Genomic DNA, 18,117 nt, shown 5'->3' with positions numbered 1-18,117 from the left:
CCAGGGACTCCAGGATCATGACCTGAGCCGAAGGCAGTCGCTTAACCAACTGAGCCACCCAGGCGCCCCCAGTGATTTTTTTAAAACTTAAAGATTTAAGAATTTAGGTTCAGTGAATTAAACATTGAATCAGAGTCCATATATAATATATGAACCAGGAATTTAAAATGAAACCTAAGGGGCACTTGGGTGGCTCAGTCATTAAGCATCTGCCTTCGGCTCAGGTCATGATCCCGGGGTGCTGGGATTGAGCCCTGTATCGGACTCCCTGCTCTGCGGGAAGCCTGCTTCTCCCTCTACCGCTCCCCCTGCTTGTGTTCCCTCTCTCACTGTGTCTCTGTCAAATAAATAAAATCTTTAAAAAATAAAAATAAAAAATAAATAAAATGAAACCTCAGACATGGTTCCTCACTTCAGAGAGCTCACAATTAGATTGAGGAAACAGCTCACATATGTAAGTAATGGAGATAAAAATTTTATAATTAATTTTTTTAGTGATTTCTTTTTATTTTAAAATTTTAAAGATTTATTTATTTATTTATTTTAGAGCAAGAGCGTGCATGAGAGGGACAGAGGGAGAGAATCTCAAGCAGACTCCCCACTGAGTGTGGAGCTTAACACAGGGCTCAGTCCCACGACCCTGAGATCATGACCTGAACTGAAATCAAGAGTCGGACGCTTAACCAACTGAGCCACCCAGGCACCCCTTTAGTGATTTCTTTTTACCAGTCAAAATTTAAAGTATATTATCCCAAAGTAAGCTTTAGCATTGAGTCTAATTTATGTAATAATATATGTGCCAAATCTAATGCTTGTGGCCACCTCCCCGTCCCCCCATGTATGAGCTGAAAATGCCCTGCCCTGCAGGAAGATTCTGAGTTGGAAAAAGACTTGTACCTTCAAATTGAATGAGGGTCGGAAAGTCCCAGGCAAACTTCATTGGATATTGAGGATGACTTACTTAGAGGGATGCCAGTGAAATTCTTGAACTCCAAGTTTCTTTCTTTCTTTTTTTTTTTTTTAAAGATTTTATTTATTTGAGAGAGAGAGACAGAGATAACAAGAGAGAGAGCATGAGCGAGGAGGAGAGGGTTCAGAAGCAGTCTTCCCATGGAGCAGGGAGCCCGACATGGGGCTCAATCCCAGGACCCTGGGATCATGACCTGAGCCAAAGGCAGACGCTGAACGACCGAGCCACCCGGGCACCCCTGGAACTCCCAAGTTTCTAGAACAGTTTGCTTGTAAGAAAGAGGAGGAGAGGATGAGGCTAGTAAAATACTTCTGCAACTCTAGAACTGAAAAAACATTGGAACAACATGTATGAACTTTGAGAGAAAGGATCTACCCACGAAAAGTCATATACATAGTAAATGTCAGGGCAGAGAACAAGAAACTATTGGAAATGCAAGGAATACCAGTGGTGGACCCAAAATGCTAAAGAATCTACCTGAAGTAACTCTACCAGATAAAGATGGAAGCGTAATGTAGTTCTGAGGATAAAAGAAGACAGTGAAAATAGGAAGCAAATGCAGTTTTATAGGAAACCTGTACAGTATTGTAAACAGTTAAGTCTAAATGGATGGAGTTAGTAAAAATCTGGCTCTGCCTTTTCCCCAGTTTCAGTCCATTTCCCAGCCCATCCCCCACACACTCCTTTATGGTCATTTCGGTGGATTTGCAGGAAGCAGATGAGGTTAAAAGCATGTGTTCAATCTAATGTCCTGATTTAGAAAATCCGTTTTAAAAATGCTATACTTGTTACCACAAAGGTTGTTGTGAAGTTGTTTGTTCAGTGCTCTTACTGCAAACAATAGAAACTAGCTATGGCAGATTTAAGCGAAAAAGAATTCATGGATGGGGTACTGGATGACTCTCGGGATCCTTGGGAAGGCTGGAGAACCAGGCTCAGTTAATTGGAGAGAAATTGTACAAAACTTCACAGTGACAGCACTATATCTTCATTTAGAAATAAACTGCCTTTTTCTTCTCTTTTCAAATGTAGGTTATATATTTGGGGAGAGCTCCAGAAGAAGCATATAGAATACTAATGTGTGGAGATACATCCTTTATTCCTTTCAGGTAAATATAAGAATGATATGGTAGACTCATTCAATCAGGCCCTTGCCAGAAAGATCTTGGTATAGTTGTTTCTGGGGGGAAAAAAGGAAAGACCTGGTAAGTAGTCATTTTAGAGTGGGTACAAATACACCACAGATCTAGGTTGCTCCACAGTGACACTATTGACATTTTGTTGGGGGGCTGTCCTGTGTGTTGCATCCCCGGCTTCTGCCTACTGGTTGCCAGTGACACCTCCACCTCCACGAAATTAGTTGTGGAAACCAGAATGTCTCTAGATGTTGCCAGATGTCCCTCGTGGCAGTGAATCACTTCTCTGTGAGAACCTCTGCCACTCATGGGAGCTGTACTTTGTCATCAGACGAAGTCCTGGAATTCTGGTACTCAGAGCTACCACTGAGGAGTTTGGGTCCTGAAGAGTTAAGAAGTAAGTTTTCCTGATAATCAGGAGTTAATTTCAGTGGCATAAAGGAACCTCTTCGTCCTAGTAATATGCCAGCAGAGACAGTGGGTGAGGTTGCTAATGTAGCACCACTACTAGAAAAACCAAATAGCTGTGTCGTAGAGGACGTATAGAAGTGATGTCCATCTGTAAACGGATGATAGCCTCATCCTCAGCTCAAACTTACCAGGTGATTGTGTTGAAGATACTTTGAAAAAGCATGTGTTCTTCTTTAAGTTCTAAAAGTTTCTCTACCTGTTTCTCAAAATCCTTGACTTAGCTATGCAATCAAAGTATTGTATGGCACTTAACGTGTAATAAACATGTGAAATAATTTTACGGATTCCATACTGTGTTGATAATTTCAAGTACTGCATTCTTCTACTCATAAGTTAGTAGTTTTTAGTATTGGTGCATATGCCTTGAATGCCTGATGTTGAAGGTATGGCCTTGCTTTTAAAACGTAAGGTTGTGAATTTGACTTCATTGTAGACGGGTTTTGGGATGGGTCTCCCATTGAACTTAGGCATAATCTTCTTCAGTAACTGTACGACTGTCTGTGGACTTACTCTATAAATTGATACTTGTTTCAGTTCTGTATTGCACTGAAAACTGTATATTAAGTGATTTAGCAAATTAGAAGAATTACTTTGAACCCAGTCCTACCATCTTTCTTTCTAGTGCAAGGATTATGTGAGGTCTTTTGTTATTTGAGATGGATAGGAGGAGATGAAGATTATTTTCTAAACTGGAGAGTGCTCTACTTTTCTTCTCAACCTGTAATATAACAGCAACCATATATTTTCTTTAGAAGAAATGCTTGTATCTGTGGTCTATGAGTCACAGGAACATTGGTATACAGTGTTAATTTTGTTGTAGAGTTCTTTATATTGGTATTCCTTTATAATAGTGCCATTCTTAAAGTTCATAACATAAGGTCCTGAAATACAGTAAGCACCCAGATTTCACATATCCAAGTAAGGATCCACGGAACACTGTTGATATAAAAGAGAATTTGCATTAATTTAAATGCAAAGGCCAAAAATAGAATAAATGTTGCTTTTTTGCCATACCTGTGTTTAAGATGATTGAAGTTTAGCACTGAGAAATGAAGTTAGTTACTTCTGGTCCCAGGAGTAAAGTTAGTAATTCTCTAAAAAACAGGACTTCGCTAGAAACAGTTCAAGTTTGTAAAATTTGAATCTTTATAGTCCTAGATGCCAGCTATTTGATGTATCTAAAGTATTGTTTCTCCAAGTATGGCCTGTGAATTAGTGTCAGTCTGTGAACTTTTTGTTATCAGCTGTGATGAGATAAGTATATTTATAAGAAGAATTTGGGCTTGTATTTGATGTGTTTTTTCCTTCTATTTTTCTAGTAATTCATTTTTATTTGTAAATAAAATAAAAAATATTTACATATTTTTATTAAATAGAAAGTATTATTTATTTACAGAAATTATTGTTATTTTTGGATATGTAATAATACAGTACTATTGTATTTTATACTTACTGCATTTTACAAAAGTATCAGCCTGTGCAGATTTAAAAATCTGGTGCTTCACCACATTTTACTGTTCTTTTAAACTTACTAATAAGAAAGTAGGTCAAATAGAATTAATAAAGCTTGATAATATTTTTTTAAGCTTGATAATATTTTGAAAGAAATTGCGTTGTAGTCTTTTATCCTTGCCACTTTAAGTGCGTAGAATAAATATATGCACTTCAAGTGCACAGTATAAATATAGCTGTTAACAAGAATAGCATTCATTTGCAGTTAAACTTTTTATGCTCCGTAGCAATATTTAGTTAGATTTAATTCAACTTAGATATAATTCTTTAAGCACTGAGTTTACATGTTTGTATATACATATATATGATTTCTTAATGGATTATATCAATATTTCTCTGCCATCTAAATGAAAATACAGTATAAAATGTAGTTCAGTATTTTTTTGATACCTTAGTGTTATTGTTAGGAAGAGCATATACTGCTGTTCTTTGGTATTACCTGTAATACTCCTTTGCTTCTTAGTTGATTTTTTTGCGGGGGCGAGGGAAGGGGGCCTCTGCTTTCTGTTTTCTTGGGAGATAGTATTGTATAGTTTTTATAGCTTGATTATTGACGTCAGACCAGGGGGAGTTTGACCCTCAGTTCTGCCACTAACATCTCTATGGTTCTTTACAAATGTGAGCCTTGGTCTCCTACTCCATAAGTGGGAATGACAGTAGGATCTCCGTAATGGGGTATGAGGATTAGGTAACATTCTGCATATAAAACACCTAGTATAGTGCCTGTCCTTAACTAACATTTATTGGACATTCATATTTTTGTTTTTTTTCGATTGATGGGTGTCTTCATACAGCTAAAAGAAACTTACTAATGTCATGTATATGTAACTACCATCCAGTTCAAGGTACAAACACTGCCAGCAATCCTAAGGATTCCCTTCAGCCCCTTTCTAGTCAGTAACCCCCCCCCCAAGTAACCACTACTTCTACCACATCAGTTTTTCTTGCCTTTGAACTTCATATGAACGGAGTCATACAGAGTAGGCATTTTGGAGAGTTGGGACCTAGCTTTTTAAATACATTAATGCCTGGGGCGCCTGGGTGGCTCAGTCGGTTAAGCGACTGCCTTCGGCTCAGGTCATGATCCCAGAGTCCTGGGATCGAGCCCCACATCGGGCTCCCTGCTCAGTGGAGAGCCTGCTTCTTCCTCTCCCTCTGCCTGCCTTTCTGCCTACTTGTGCTCTCTTTCTCTCTCTCTCTCTGTCAAATAAATAAAATCTTTAAAAAATAAAAATAAAAAAAAATAAATACATACATAATGCCTGTGAGATTTACCCATGTTGTGGCAAGTATCAGTAGTTCATCCTTTTTCTTATTGCTTTCCATTTTTTTGCATTTCCATTTTTATTGCATTCCATTCTATGAACATATCACAGTTTATTTGCCCTTAGTCCTTTTGATGGATCCTTGTGTTATTTGCAGTTTTTGGCTATTACGCATACAAGCTGCTGCAAAAGCTGTTATTCTTAAAACCAGTATTTGACATTGTTTTGCAGTTTCTCAGCAGTACTCTTTCATTGATTCTCATCTGCCTTATTTATTGATTGATTTATTTAAAAGATTTTATTTTTAAGTAATCTCCACACCCGATTTGGGGCTCGAATATACAATCCTGAGACCAAGAGTCGCATGCTCCATTGACTGAGCCAGCCAGGCATGCCCTCATCTGCTTTTCTAAGTTGTTTTGTTTTGTTTTTTTCTTTCTTTTTTTTTTTATTTTATTTCATTTTATTTTATTTATCTGTTAGAGAGAGCACAAGCACGGGGAGCTACAGGTAGAGGAAGACACAGGCTCTCTGCTGAGCAAGGAGCCCGATGTAGGACTTGATCCCAGGACCCTGGGATTATGACCTGAGCTGAAGGCAGATAGATGCTTAACAGACTGAGCCACCCAGGCGCCCGCTTTTCTAAGTTTGTTAAATGTTCTTAGTGACAAGTACCCCATCTCCCCCGCCCCAGCCTTACATCCAGATTCATAGCTGCTATTCTGCTGTTTTGAAGAAGCCTGATTGCTTGGGTAGAAGGAAGGTTGTGTGGGTGTGTTTAAAGTTGGAGGTGTTAAGAAATACATAATGAGTAAAGAAAGATTTTTGTTGTCTATTCAGGTAGTATAATGTATGAGGCAGAACTTTAGCTGAGCCCAGATTAAAGCTTGTGGAATCATTGACCAGAGCAGGGCTTGGCCCATTGTAGGTTCTCAAAAAATAGGCATTGAATAAATGTATCAAGTTATCACAAAGACTGAATCAACATGCCTTTAACTTGACTGGGGAGGAATTATCAGGAGGTTAAGAAGATAATAAAAGTAACTGAAGAGACATGGTAAAAACACAGGGATGTAATTTGAGAGTTCACCGTATTTCCACTGATAATTTTTTTTAAAAGATTTATTTATTTGAGAGAGCATGTGCAAGCAGGGGAAGGGGCAGAGGGAGAGGCAGAGAATCTCATGCAGACTCTACACTGAGCAGGGAACCTGACACAGGGCTCAATCAATCCCAGCAACCTGAGATCATGACCTGAGCCGAAATCAAGAGTCGGCTGCTTAGCCAACTGAGCCACCCAGGTGCCCCTCCGCTGACAATTTGGGGTTTGGTTTAGGCTAAATTCATTTCCCTACCATAGGTTCTCTTTCTAAAAATGTTCTTTATTCCTTGAAAAAATTATTCCTATAAAACATATGTTTTGTGTTGATTCTATAGGTCAGTGGTTCTTAAACTTAAGCATACATCACAATCACCTGGAGGACCTATTAGAACAAAAATTACCTGGCCCACCCGTAGAACTTCTGACTCAGTTTGGGGTGGAGCCTGGGAATTGGCATTTCTAACAAGATCGGGTGATGCCTATGCTGCTTGACCAGGGACCACACTGGGAACTATTGTGGGTCATTTTGTTTTTCTCCTTTCTGAATATTGCCAATAAACTCTTGGTAAAATCATTTTCTAAGCTGCATAGAGAGCTTTTCTACCTTTTAGAAGAGAGCAGCTTTTTAAATTCAGAAGCTTACAGGAAAAAATGGTGTGTTTTAAGACTGTGTGTGCAGGGGCGCCTGGGTGGCTCAGTCGTTAAGCGTCTGCCTTCGGCTCAGGTCGTGATCCCAGGGTCCTGGGATCGAGCCCCACATCGGGCTCCCTGCTCGGCGGGAAGCTTGCTTCTCCCTCTCCTGCTCCCCCTGCTTGTGTTTCCTCTTTCGCTGTGTCTCTCTCTGTCAAATAAATAAAATCTTAAAAAAAAAAAGACTGTGTGTGCAGTCCTATGAAGGCTAACATATAACTTACCTCAGTAATTCTAACAGATTTGGACGTAATGTCTAAAACTATTTTAAGTAAAAAGGATGTCCTTTTCCTCCTTGTTCATGTTGCTATAAAAGTGTGTATTCTAAAGGTTTGTGTAAGTTGAAATTTTAAAATGTGCTGTTCAGGGGCGCCTGGGTGGCTCAGTCGTTAAGCGTCCGCCTTCGGCTCAGGTCATGATCCCAGGGTCCTGGGATCGAGCCCCACATCGGGCTCCCTGCTCTGCGGGAAGCCTGCTTCTCCCTCTCCCACTCCCCCTGCTTGTGTTCCCTCTCTCGCTGTCTCTCTCTCTGTCAAATAAATAAAGTCTTAAAAAAAATAAAATGTGCTGTTTAATTTTTCAGGTAAGTAATATTACAATGGGAAAACCCAACCAAGGCAGGCAATTAATGATGATGGCTTCAGTAGCAGCCTGGTTCCACCAAGGGACCAAATAAGGACCATTCAGGGAGTCACAGTTGTTTGGCATTTCTAGAATGATCACAATTCAATTAATTTTTTTTTTAAAGATTTTATTTATTTATTCATGAGAGACAGAGAGAGACAGAGGCAGAGGGAGAAGCAGGCTCCCCGTGGAGAGGGGAGCCCGATGCGGGACTCGATCCCAGGACCCTGGGATCATGACCTGAGCCGAAGGCAGACGCTTAACCGACTGAGCCACCCAGGCGTCCCACAATTCAATTAATTTTTATCTTGCCTAGTTCCAAACATTTTCACTTTGTAATGGCTCAGGGTAGCTGGAAAGGAAAAGCAGGTGGGAGTGGAGGATGGCTTTATTTTTCTGGACAAAATCTTAACTGACATTAAGAGATTTGTGGTAAGATTACTGATAGCCGTTGATGCGGTATTGGGCGGAGTTGTCTGTAAACTAATTTAAACTGCCCAGGAGTACTAAAGGTGGTTGACCCCTTAGTTCCTGTGGTTTTCTTGGTACCCTACTCTTCCAAGAATCAGAAAGAAGTAACTCAGTTAACTTGTTAAAGATTGTGAAAGCATAATGAGAAGAGCAGACTGTTTTTTAACTTGCATCTAGTATTACATATTACCTTGATTTCCCAGTATTTTCTTCCTACATGGATGGACATATACCTACAACACATACTTACACTTGCACGCATATATATGTAAATACAGAATAAAAAAGAAGTCTTTCCTGGTAACAGTTTAATATGGTGTTTTCCAGTTTGAAGGAAAAATGCAATGCCTTGCCCTTTTGTGGGGAGGGGAACATTTTACTGATTAGAATTCGAGAAGAAACTTTTGAAGCCTAGCCATCAAGGCCGGAAATGATCTTGGGAGATCATTTGAAATTTAGAAAGTGCTCATTATTGATCCACATATATAAAACAGTATCTGCTGGAATAGGTAGAAACTGCAGTGAAATTTATAAGAGTGACTTATCTTTGACTTAAAAACAAAAAAGCAAGATTTTTTTTTTTGAGCCTGGTCCTGATTTTGTGGTTTGATTTTAAATTCTAGTCAGCTCTGTCTTGAGGCAAGTATACTACAGAAAATTAAATTAACTGAGCTATATATTTCAATACTTTTGGGATTTCAGAGATGCTGCCTATGGAAGTTGCAATTTCTACATTACACTTCTCGACTGTTTTCATGCAGTAAAGAAGGTAAGTGATTCGTAGGATGCGCCCAGTGTTGAGTTGGAAAACTACAGTTCCCAGGAAGTCTAGGCCTTCCACAAAGATCTTCCAAGATGTGTATGATGTCAGTGATACCCCATTTCCCCACTAATGTTAGAATGATGCCAAACCAGAAAAGTTTTTCTGAATCTGAGTGTTTCTCTGAATGAGTTGGGAGAAAAGCCACTTGAACAACAGAGGACAATAAGAGATAGTTACATAATTAGGAGCTAAATCCAGACTTGCTTTGAGTGTGTTGTGATTTCAAAGAAAAAGTAAATAGATTACTGGTTTCCAAGTTCTCTTTGATTTGTGTATTTTATGTGTCCAATCAATATCCACCAATCCTAATTAGAACGGACATTTCTAGAACACAATAACTGATACAAACACTTCGTTTTGTATCTTCAAGCATTCAATTTTTAGTTCAACAGAAGAATTTGTATAGCCCATTAGTTTGTTACTAAGTTTCATATAAGACTAAGTAGGGCACCACTGCTTTGTCAAGGCTATTTAAAATAGCTCCTGTGTTTTATAACCAGGGCTGCCTGCTGTCTTTGACTCCTAGGGACACCTTTCATGTCACGGTCCCCTGGAGTTCTGTGACGCAGCAGACTCTGGTTATAACACTCACTCCCTCAGGTATGTGTCTTGAATGTCAGGGCAGCACAAGAAACAAGAATTGCAAATCAGTTGCCCATGGATCAAATAGGCCTTCAACAACATCTCCAGTTTTATGTGACTTGTATTTTCAGAGGCAAAAGGAACCTGGGTTTACTTTCTTGTGTAATGAAACACGGTGGCTTTCTGAGAATTTTGAGAACTAAGTTGTATACAAATTCAGAGATTAACTAGTATACCTTTTGCCTAGTATTAGGCAACAAGGTATGGAACTTAATGTTTTTTGGGGTTTGAGTCCAGTGACTGATGGAACTGGTCGGGTTTGTTGCCATAGGCTTTGAGGCAGCTCCATCAGGCTTCAGGTTAGGCAGGTAACGTGCAGAAGGAGTGCTCAAGAGATGGAGGGAGAGCAAATGTAAACGAACCCCTTCCAATTGCAGTTACAGTTCCTGCCAGATGGGCCCCTAGGAACTGTTAATGTAGGCAGGCATACTTGTCCTGATCCTAGGGCTCCCTTCTGTCCTTTAAAAGGAGAGGTGAAAAACTTAGAGAGCCTTAGAAATGGTCAACTATAACATTCTACATTCTATAGAGGTTTCCATTGTTATTTCTCAGCTTAGGTTTTTTTTTTTTTTTTTTTTCAGATATTACATCCAAAGTCTAATTAATTAGCAGGAACTATAGGCCAAGATTGCTTTTCTCACTCTATAATTTTATTCGGCAGCTTCTGATTTTCAGTTTAAACATTTTTTTGTTGGTAGCTGATTTGGAATATTACTACATATATAAAACATAAATATAATTGTGACTTAATTTTAATGAGGCTTCTAATAGGCTCTCCTTATGAATAGAAATTGCCTATAAACTACATTTTACTGTATCATTCTGTTAGGAACATCTCTATTTCAAATGGCATGATATATATTGAGTGTTTTGAATTCAAAGAAATATAATTCATCATGGTCTTGGAATTAGAATTTAAATAGCTATATTTTTTAAAATGGGGCTTTTTGTTTGGTATTTTAGCCTTATTTTTCATTCGTATTTCAGTAGGTTAAATTTTGAAAGCTGAGTTTACAGAGTCACCCCTTATGAACCAAGAATACCTTGCTGATCAAGAATTCTTATGCACAGAGATGGAAAGTACAGCATAGAGAATGTAGTCAGTAGTAGTATATAATAACATTGTATGGTGACCGATGGTGACTACATTTATTGTGGTGAGCACTGAGTAATGTATAGAATTGTCACATCATTATGTTGGACACCTGAAACTAATAAAACATTGTATGTCAACTGTACTTCAATTAAAAAAAAATTCTTGCTTACATACTGCTTGGCTCGAGGATCATCGAGCAGGGACAGTGCTTCTCTGGGGCCACCAGCTCATCTTTGTCTCAGAAAGTAGATACTCTACTTATTTTGCTTAGTATGATCTGCCCACTGCAACTCAGAGTGAGGGCACAGAGCAGAAATCATACGGTTTTACTTTTTATTGAAAGAAGAATTTTCTCAAAATTTTGAATTTTGTAGTATCAGGAACATTTAATCTTTTAATTCAAATTCAAAAGAATTTGAAAGTGAAAATATTTACAAAGTGGTGGGATTTGCTTAAGATAAGCTAACCTACAGTTTCTTCTTTTTTTAAATTTATTTAGGGATCATTGCTTGGGCATTATATTTGAAGGCTGAGTGGTGTTCATCTACTAAATTTAGTAGGATTACTTTGAAAACTTGGTTATTTAGCTCTGCATGGATAGGATGACTGATGAAGGAAAGTTAAAAAAATCAAATCTCATTAAAATAAATACTGTTATAACTAATTTTCCAGATAATGGAAACACTTAAAACACATAGTCCACCATCTTTGAAAACTAGTCAGTGGAACAAAATCTAAATATAATATTCTTTTGGGGTACCTCCTGAAGTTTTTAGTTAGGAAATTAGATTGGAAATTGTTTTCTTATTTACATCTTTATTCTTAAAAGCTTTCCTTTGGATTTTAGGCAATGCAGTATGACTTCCTTAATTTCAACTCATTTAACCTTGATGAATATGAACACTATGAAGTAAGTTTTCAAGGATATCACTTTTAACTCCTTTATTCATGTTTTACTTACAGAGATAATATTCTTGTTTTTTAAAGAAGTGAACAATTTAGATGTGTATAGAGTAAAAAAAATTTCAAGTCTTTATCCTCTTACCCCCAGTTCTGCAGTTCCAGTTCTTAGTGGTGATTTCTGCATTTGATGCATCTTCTCAGAATGCATGAATGTGCTTATGGGCATTTTTCTTTAATTTTTTTTTTTTAGTATTGATTTTCATATAGTGAGTAAATGAGGAAATCATAAAACCCTTAGCATAGGATCTGTTGAGATGAATAAATAGTCATCATACATCTAATTACCTCTGGAAAATATGTTTTTATCATAAGCTTATAAGCTTTTGTTTGTATGAAGTCAAGACACTATTGGTTGCAAGTTACAGAAAGTAAATAGAAATGGCTTAAATAAAAAAGGAAACTTTATTGACTTACATAAATGAAAAGTCCAGGAGCAGGTGTAACTTCATGCATGACCAGATTAATGTACTCCAGTACTTACCAGAAATTGGGCTTATGCTCCCCAGTAGTGATAGAGATGGCAACCAGCAGCTTTGATTTATTCACTCAGCAAACTCATCAGGAAAGACCCACAGGTTCCTTATTGGCCTGCCTTAGATGTGTCCCCAGCCCTAAACCAGACTGTGGTTCTGATGAGGGTGGTTGGTGGGTGGGCCATCTCGGTAGTTGGAGTGGAGTGCTGGGATCAGCCTTATCAAGCCACACAGACAAGGAGAGAGAGAAGAAAGTCCAGGAAGGCAAAGCAATAGATGTCCTCTACATTTTCGAATGCAGTGTATTTGTTTTTTAAAGAATAATTTGGTTCTCCCATTCTACCCTTTAAAGAGTAAGATGCTATGCTAACAGTCTCCCCCAAGAATACCTGCGGAATCTTGTCTTTTTGTCCTACTCTGGTTGTCTTGAGCAGACATTCTCACTCATAGTGGAGGGATTCCACAGACAGCACCTCATGCAGCAGTATCTGGAATCCTCGGATAACTGTCCTTTCACAATCAATTGCTAGAGTAACTATTATTTTAAACTGTTAGGTAAAACTGAACTGTTTTAGTAGGTACGATTAGTCACTACTGTGACGTACAGAGATCTAAAGCATAGCTCAAGATTGATTCATTTGGCCGACCGTTTCTTCTTTGTAATAGGAGTACATTTCTGAAGTACAATGTACATTTAATTTGCATCTTAAACTAGTAAATATAACTTAATACCATTATTTTTGTGCTTGTCCTCATAAAATTAAACTAAAATAAAATATACTTTCTCTTTTTAGGCAACTAAAACTAGTAAGAATGCCAGTTGGTGTCCTTCAGTGGAGCAGAGTGATGTCTTTATATGTTACTAAGGAGTAATATAGGTGCTAATTAGTTTCCCTCTCACTAAAGCAGAAATTGCAATGTTGCGGAGAGTAGCAGGGTTGCCCACAAAAGCTGTTTACTTTCAGTGAAATTTCATTGAGACACAAGGAACTGTTTAGGTAGCTACAGACCATGGGTCTGTATTTAAAATTTTGGATTAGTGTCTTTCATTGATTCCATGATGCCTGTTTTTTCCCATTTTAACTTCTCTGAATTCAGGATCCATCTTAAAATCTGTGATGTCTGCGATTCAATGAAATCTAATCACAGGATTCTCATTAAAAACTCCAGATTTCTGGTTTCTTTTCAAAACTGGAATATCTGGGCACGTTCTCATTCCTACTTAGGCGTTTTAGTATGGAACATGGTCTCATTAATTTCCCTTCACTGATAATTAAGTCAAGTAAATTGGATTTGGATTTCCTGACTGGCCAGCAGATATTCAGGCAGCAGTTTATTTCTTCCTTGTTCTTGGGTGCACATATGTTATGTATACCCCAACTGTAAAGCTAATTGATCTTGTTTTTATTGCTAGTTCTCTCCTTCTCCACTATCAAGTGTCTTCTACTTCCTTCTTAAGTCTTTGTATATCCATTTCTATTATTGTTAAAGTTTAGCTATATTTATCTTACAATAATTGTTATGGTAACTTAGTTGAAAGGACTTAACAGGAAGTAAAGTGTTTTAAATTTCAGTCTATATTCATGTTTTTTCCTAGAGATCTACTGTGATCTTACTGTACTTGTAATTTCAAATTTCCTGGTGCAGATTTCTCATTGACCCTCTTACTAAATAGCTAACAAAATGATGGAAGTGTGTCTCTCTAGAAGTAAGGTGTAAATATGGAGAAATCAAGAATTTTGTTTTTTTCCCTTTGTTGAAGGAGTCAAGATTGCTCATATTGAAAGCCAGTTAGTCATTCGGGAAAATAGGGAAGTTTCTGGATTCCCTCACAGTAAAAAAACTTTGCTTTCTTATTAAGTAGCAGCAGCCATATGAGAATTTACGTGGATAAAATAACCAAAATACTTAGGTATATTTTAGGTAGCAGCAGTCAGCTCTATTTTCCAAAGGCTGACTACCCTAGAAAACAAATACTGTTCTAAGAACAGTGATTAGGACCAGGGGAAGTTAACTAACTCTTCCCTGGGAATATTAATAGGAGGCTAAATTTTAGTTTCCTGTCTCCTGGTCATTTATAAACAGTTTTTGTGCTAAAGAAAATGGATTTGAAGTCCTTCAGACACTCAGTATTGAGAAGGGATGTGGACAGGAGATGAAGTCTAAAAATGAATTGTACTGATCTTCCATTTGCAGAAAGCAGAAAATGGAGATTTAAATTGGATAATACCAGACCGATTTATTGCCTTCTGTGGACCTCATTCAAGAACCAGACTTGAAAGTGGTATGTGAAACTAGGGAACCTAGTACAGTTTTGTTATTAAAAGAAGTATCCATCCTATATTTTTCCTTTGAAAGAGGCCAAAGAGTTAAACCACGCTTGTCTGTCTTAATTATTTAAATATACTTGGTCATTTTAGTACATCATTCTGCCTGGCTTTTAACTTCTTAAATTACTGCTTTTCCAGTTATAATCAAATTGGTGTTCAATCCTAGTCCAGATACTCTTTCCACCCATTTACAGGTAAAATTGTTACCCATTGTTTTTTTTTTTTCTGCACCTGACAGCATCTGGTGAATTTCTCTATGTAGGGTACCACCAACATTCTCCAGAGGCTTATATTCCATATTTTAAGAATCACAACGTTACTACCATTATTCGTCTGAATAAAAGGATGTATGATGCCAAACGCTTTACGAAGGCTGGTTTCGATCACTACGATCTTTTCTTCGCGGATGGCAGCACCCCTACTGATGCCATTGTCAAAGAATTTCTGGATATTTGTGAAAATGCGGAGGGCACCATTGCAGTACATTGTAAAGGTATGTTTGCAGGGCTGGTTAAAGAATGGTGGACATGCATGTATGTATGTTTAGAGACACACCATGCCCATTTAGATTATATGCCAGGACACATGAAGCTGCCTTTCTTGTTGTTTTTTGTAAGTTGCTTTTTTCTTAAAACCACTTTATTGAGGTATGATTGACATGAAAAAGCTGTGCCTATACAGAATGCTTTTAAAACCCTAATTTCATATGAAAAGTATAATCTAAATTATATTCATTGGTAACCCTACAAAACCTTAATCACACTGAAATGCATTCATTTAGGGGTGCCAGGGTGGCTCAGTCGGTTAAGCGTCCAACTCTTGGTTTTGGCTCAGGTTATGATCTCTCAGGGTCGTGAGATCGAGTCACATGTCAGGCTTATGCTCAGCAGGGAGTCTGCTTGAGATTCTCTCCCTCTCCCTCTGCCTCTCCCCCTGCTTTCTCACATGTGCGCTTTCTCTCTCTCTCTCTCTCCCTAAAATAAGTGAATAAAATCTTAAAGAAAAAAAGATGTGCATTCATTTATTCCTCGAATACCTATTCAGGGCCTTTTGTTTGATATGTTCTAAAATATGTCAGTGAGCAGAGCAGACTCCGAGAGCTTGTCTTTGTGGAGCTTATATTCTAACAAGTTGCTATGTTTTCAGCAGCTAAAGCAGTGCTTTGGCACTTAATAAGTATTTATTGAATGAATGATTGTGTACTAATAATTGTATGATGTACTAGGGTTTATTTAACTTCTCCCACATTTAATAATGGAAAAAAGCAACCAGATAGAGGATCAGTAAGGAAATAGGAAATAGAGGATTTGAACAACACGTTAATAAACCAACTAGAAATAACAGACACACTCAGAACACTGCCCCCCCAACAAGGGAATACATATTTGTCTCGAGTACACAGAGGCCATGGTGGTAATGGCTGTACAGCAATGAATTGGTTAATGCCACTGAAATGTACCCTTAAAATGGTTAAAATGATCTCCAGACTCCGACCATAAAGAAACCTAGATTTTTGAATTACTGGGCAAAGAATATGAAACAGCTGATTTAAAAATGCACAGTGAGCTAAAAGGAAACACAGAAATAAAACCAGGAAAATGATGCATGAACAAAAATGGTAAACTTTATGTCATGTATATTTTACCACAATTTAAAAGAATAAATAAATCCAACACTGGTTATAATTTTTTAAATTATAATAAGCAGTTGAGGTTATTCTCACCCTCATTCAGGGTGGTTCCGCGCCCCCCAGCAGACATTTGGCAATGTCTGAAGACATTTTCTTCGTTTTCACAAATTGGTGGGAGGATGCCACTGGTCTCTGGTGGGAAGAGACCAGTGATGCTCTTAAATAGCCCACAGGGCACAGGACAGCACTCACGCCAGCCCCAAATGTCAATAGTGCTGAGGTTGAGAAACCCTGAGGTTGACTGGTGGCCAGTTAAAAACCTGAAGAGGATTTGATATGACTGGATCTTTGTTTTGGAAGAAAACTGATGGCCGTGTAACGCTTGGATTTTAGGGAGTATTAATTTGCTTGGGGGACCACAGCAGAGTACCACAGACTGTGTGGCTTAAACAAAAATTACTGTTTCACAGTTTCAGAGGCTAGAAATCTAAGATGAAGACGCTGGTAAGGTTGATTTCTGGTGAGGCGTCTTCCTGGATTGCAGGCAGCTGCCTTCTTTTTGTCATACACTCAACTCCTGATGTGCCTTCCTCTTCTGCTAAGGACACTAGTCCTATTGGATTTGGGGCTTTCCCCACGTGACCTTATTTAACCTTAATTACCTCCATAAGGCCTTTTTCCCAGAGATAGTCACAGTGGGAGTTATGACTTGAACGTGGATTTTTGGAGAGGCAGGGAGCAGCGGACACAGTTCAGTCTATAACATTGTGTTCTCTGGTTACCCAGTATTTCCTGTCCTCGTATGACAGCCCATCCCAGCAGCCTCCAAAGACTTAATCCATTCCAAAATCAGTTCCAGGTCCGAAGTCTCATCTAAATATCCTCTAAGATAATGGATGACACTACAGGTACAATTCTTCCTGAGACAGAATTCTTCCCCAGCTGTGAACTGTGGAACCTGGCAAGTGAAGCGCGTCTAGAATACAATAGTGGGACACCCACAGAGTAGGCGTTCCCATTCCAAATGAGAGAAATCAGGAAGAAGAAAGGTCTGAACGGTCCCAAGCAACTCCAAAACCTGGCAAGGCAAATGCTAATAGATCTTAAGGCTCAGAATGGATGGTCTGGTTCATTCCCTATCACGCAGGCCCACATGGGTAGCAGCCGTGCCCCTGAGGTTGTGGGCAGGAGCAGCCTGGCCCACGCACCACAGAGCTGGCCCTACCATTTGAAACCCAGGACTAGACAGCCTTGTCCCCGGGCTTACGGTGGCAGTGGCAGCCTTGTTGGTCCCTTGGTGTTATGCTTCCCTTTTCTTGAAGGATGAGGCATGTTTCCAGTGAGATATTTCTATTAGTCCTATTAGAATCCCAGAAACCTGAAAGCCTTCCTTTATTTCATCCTGTGTGTATCTCCGTGAGTTCAGACTGGCAGTGTGTCTGCTTGGTATAATCAATCCCAACACTGTTTTTGGCTTCTGCTGAGATGGCTGATTAGATCCATAGGTAATCACTTTATGGAGTGGATCATTGACCATACCCTTGGTGTTCTTTCCAGAACATACTTTCTCACTGTTTGCAATATGGATAGGCCTAGAATTTTCTAAATGTTTAGTTTCTGTTTTGCTTAACGATTCCTTCTTCAGTTCATCTGTCTTCCTCACGTTTTACTATCATAAGGAGAAACCAGGCTGTACTTCAATACTTTGCTTATAAAGCTCCTTTGCTAAATATCCAAGGTTGTCACTCACAAGTTCTACCTTCCATAAAGCACTAAAACAATTTAGTCAGGTTTTTTTTTTTCTTCCATTTTCTAACAAGGATTGCCTTTCTTCTGGTTTCCAATAACATATTCTTCATTCCCATCTGAGTCAGAATCAGAATCACCATTAACACCCATATTCCTTACCAACAGCCCCT

At 38.5% G+C, this 18,117-nt stretch overlaps 1 protein-coding gene across 5 annotated transcripts in view; it reads left to right on the top strand.

Moving 5' to 3' along the window:
- Positions 1-18,117, top strand: part of CDC14B (cell division cycle 14B) — a 109,967-nt gene that overhangs the window by 71,372 nt on the left and 20,478 nt on the right. For all 5 annotated transcript variants that reach the window (XM_044920811.1, XM_044920814.1, XM_044920812.1 and 2 more), the window contains exons 5-9: positions 2,003-2,079; positions 8,944-9,010; positions 11,650-11,712; positions 14,435-14,522; positions 14,831-15,061. In XM_044920811.1, coding sequence (XP_044776746.1) covers positions 2,003-2,079; positions 8,944-9,010; positions 11,650-11,712; positions 14,435-14,522; positions 14,831-15,061 — 526 coding nt within the window. The remainder of the gene's footprint in view (positions 1-2,002; positions 2,080-8,943; positions 9,011-11,649; positions 11,713-14,434; positions 14,523-14,830; positions 15,062-18,117) is intronic.

The sequence above is a fragment of the Neomonachus schauinslandi genome, chromosome 13 (assembly GCF_002201575.2).
Source record: "Neomonachus schauinslandi chromosome 13, ASM220157v2, whole genome shotgun sequence".
Lineage (NCBI taxonomy): Eukaryota > Metazoa > Chordata > Mammalia > Carnivora > Phocidae > Neomonachus > Neomonachus schauinslandi.
The sequence above is the reverse complement of the archived record's forward strand: the minus strand, read 5'-3'. Positions and strand labels throughout refer to the sequence as shown.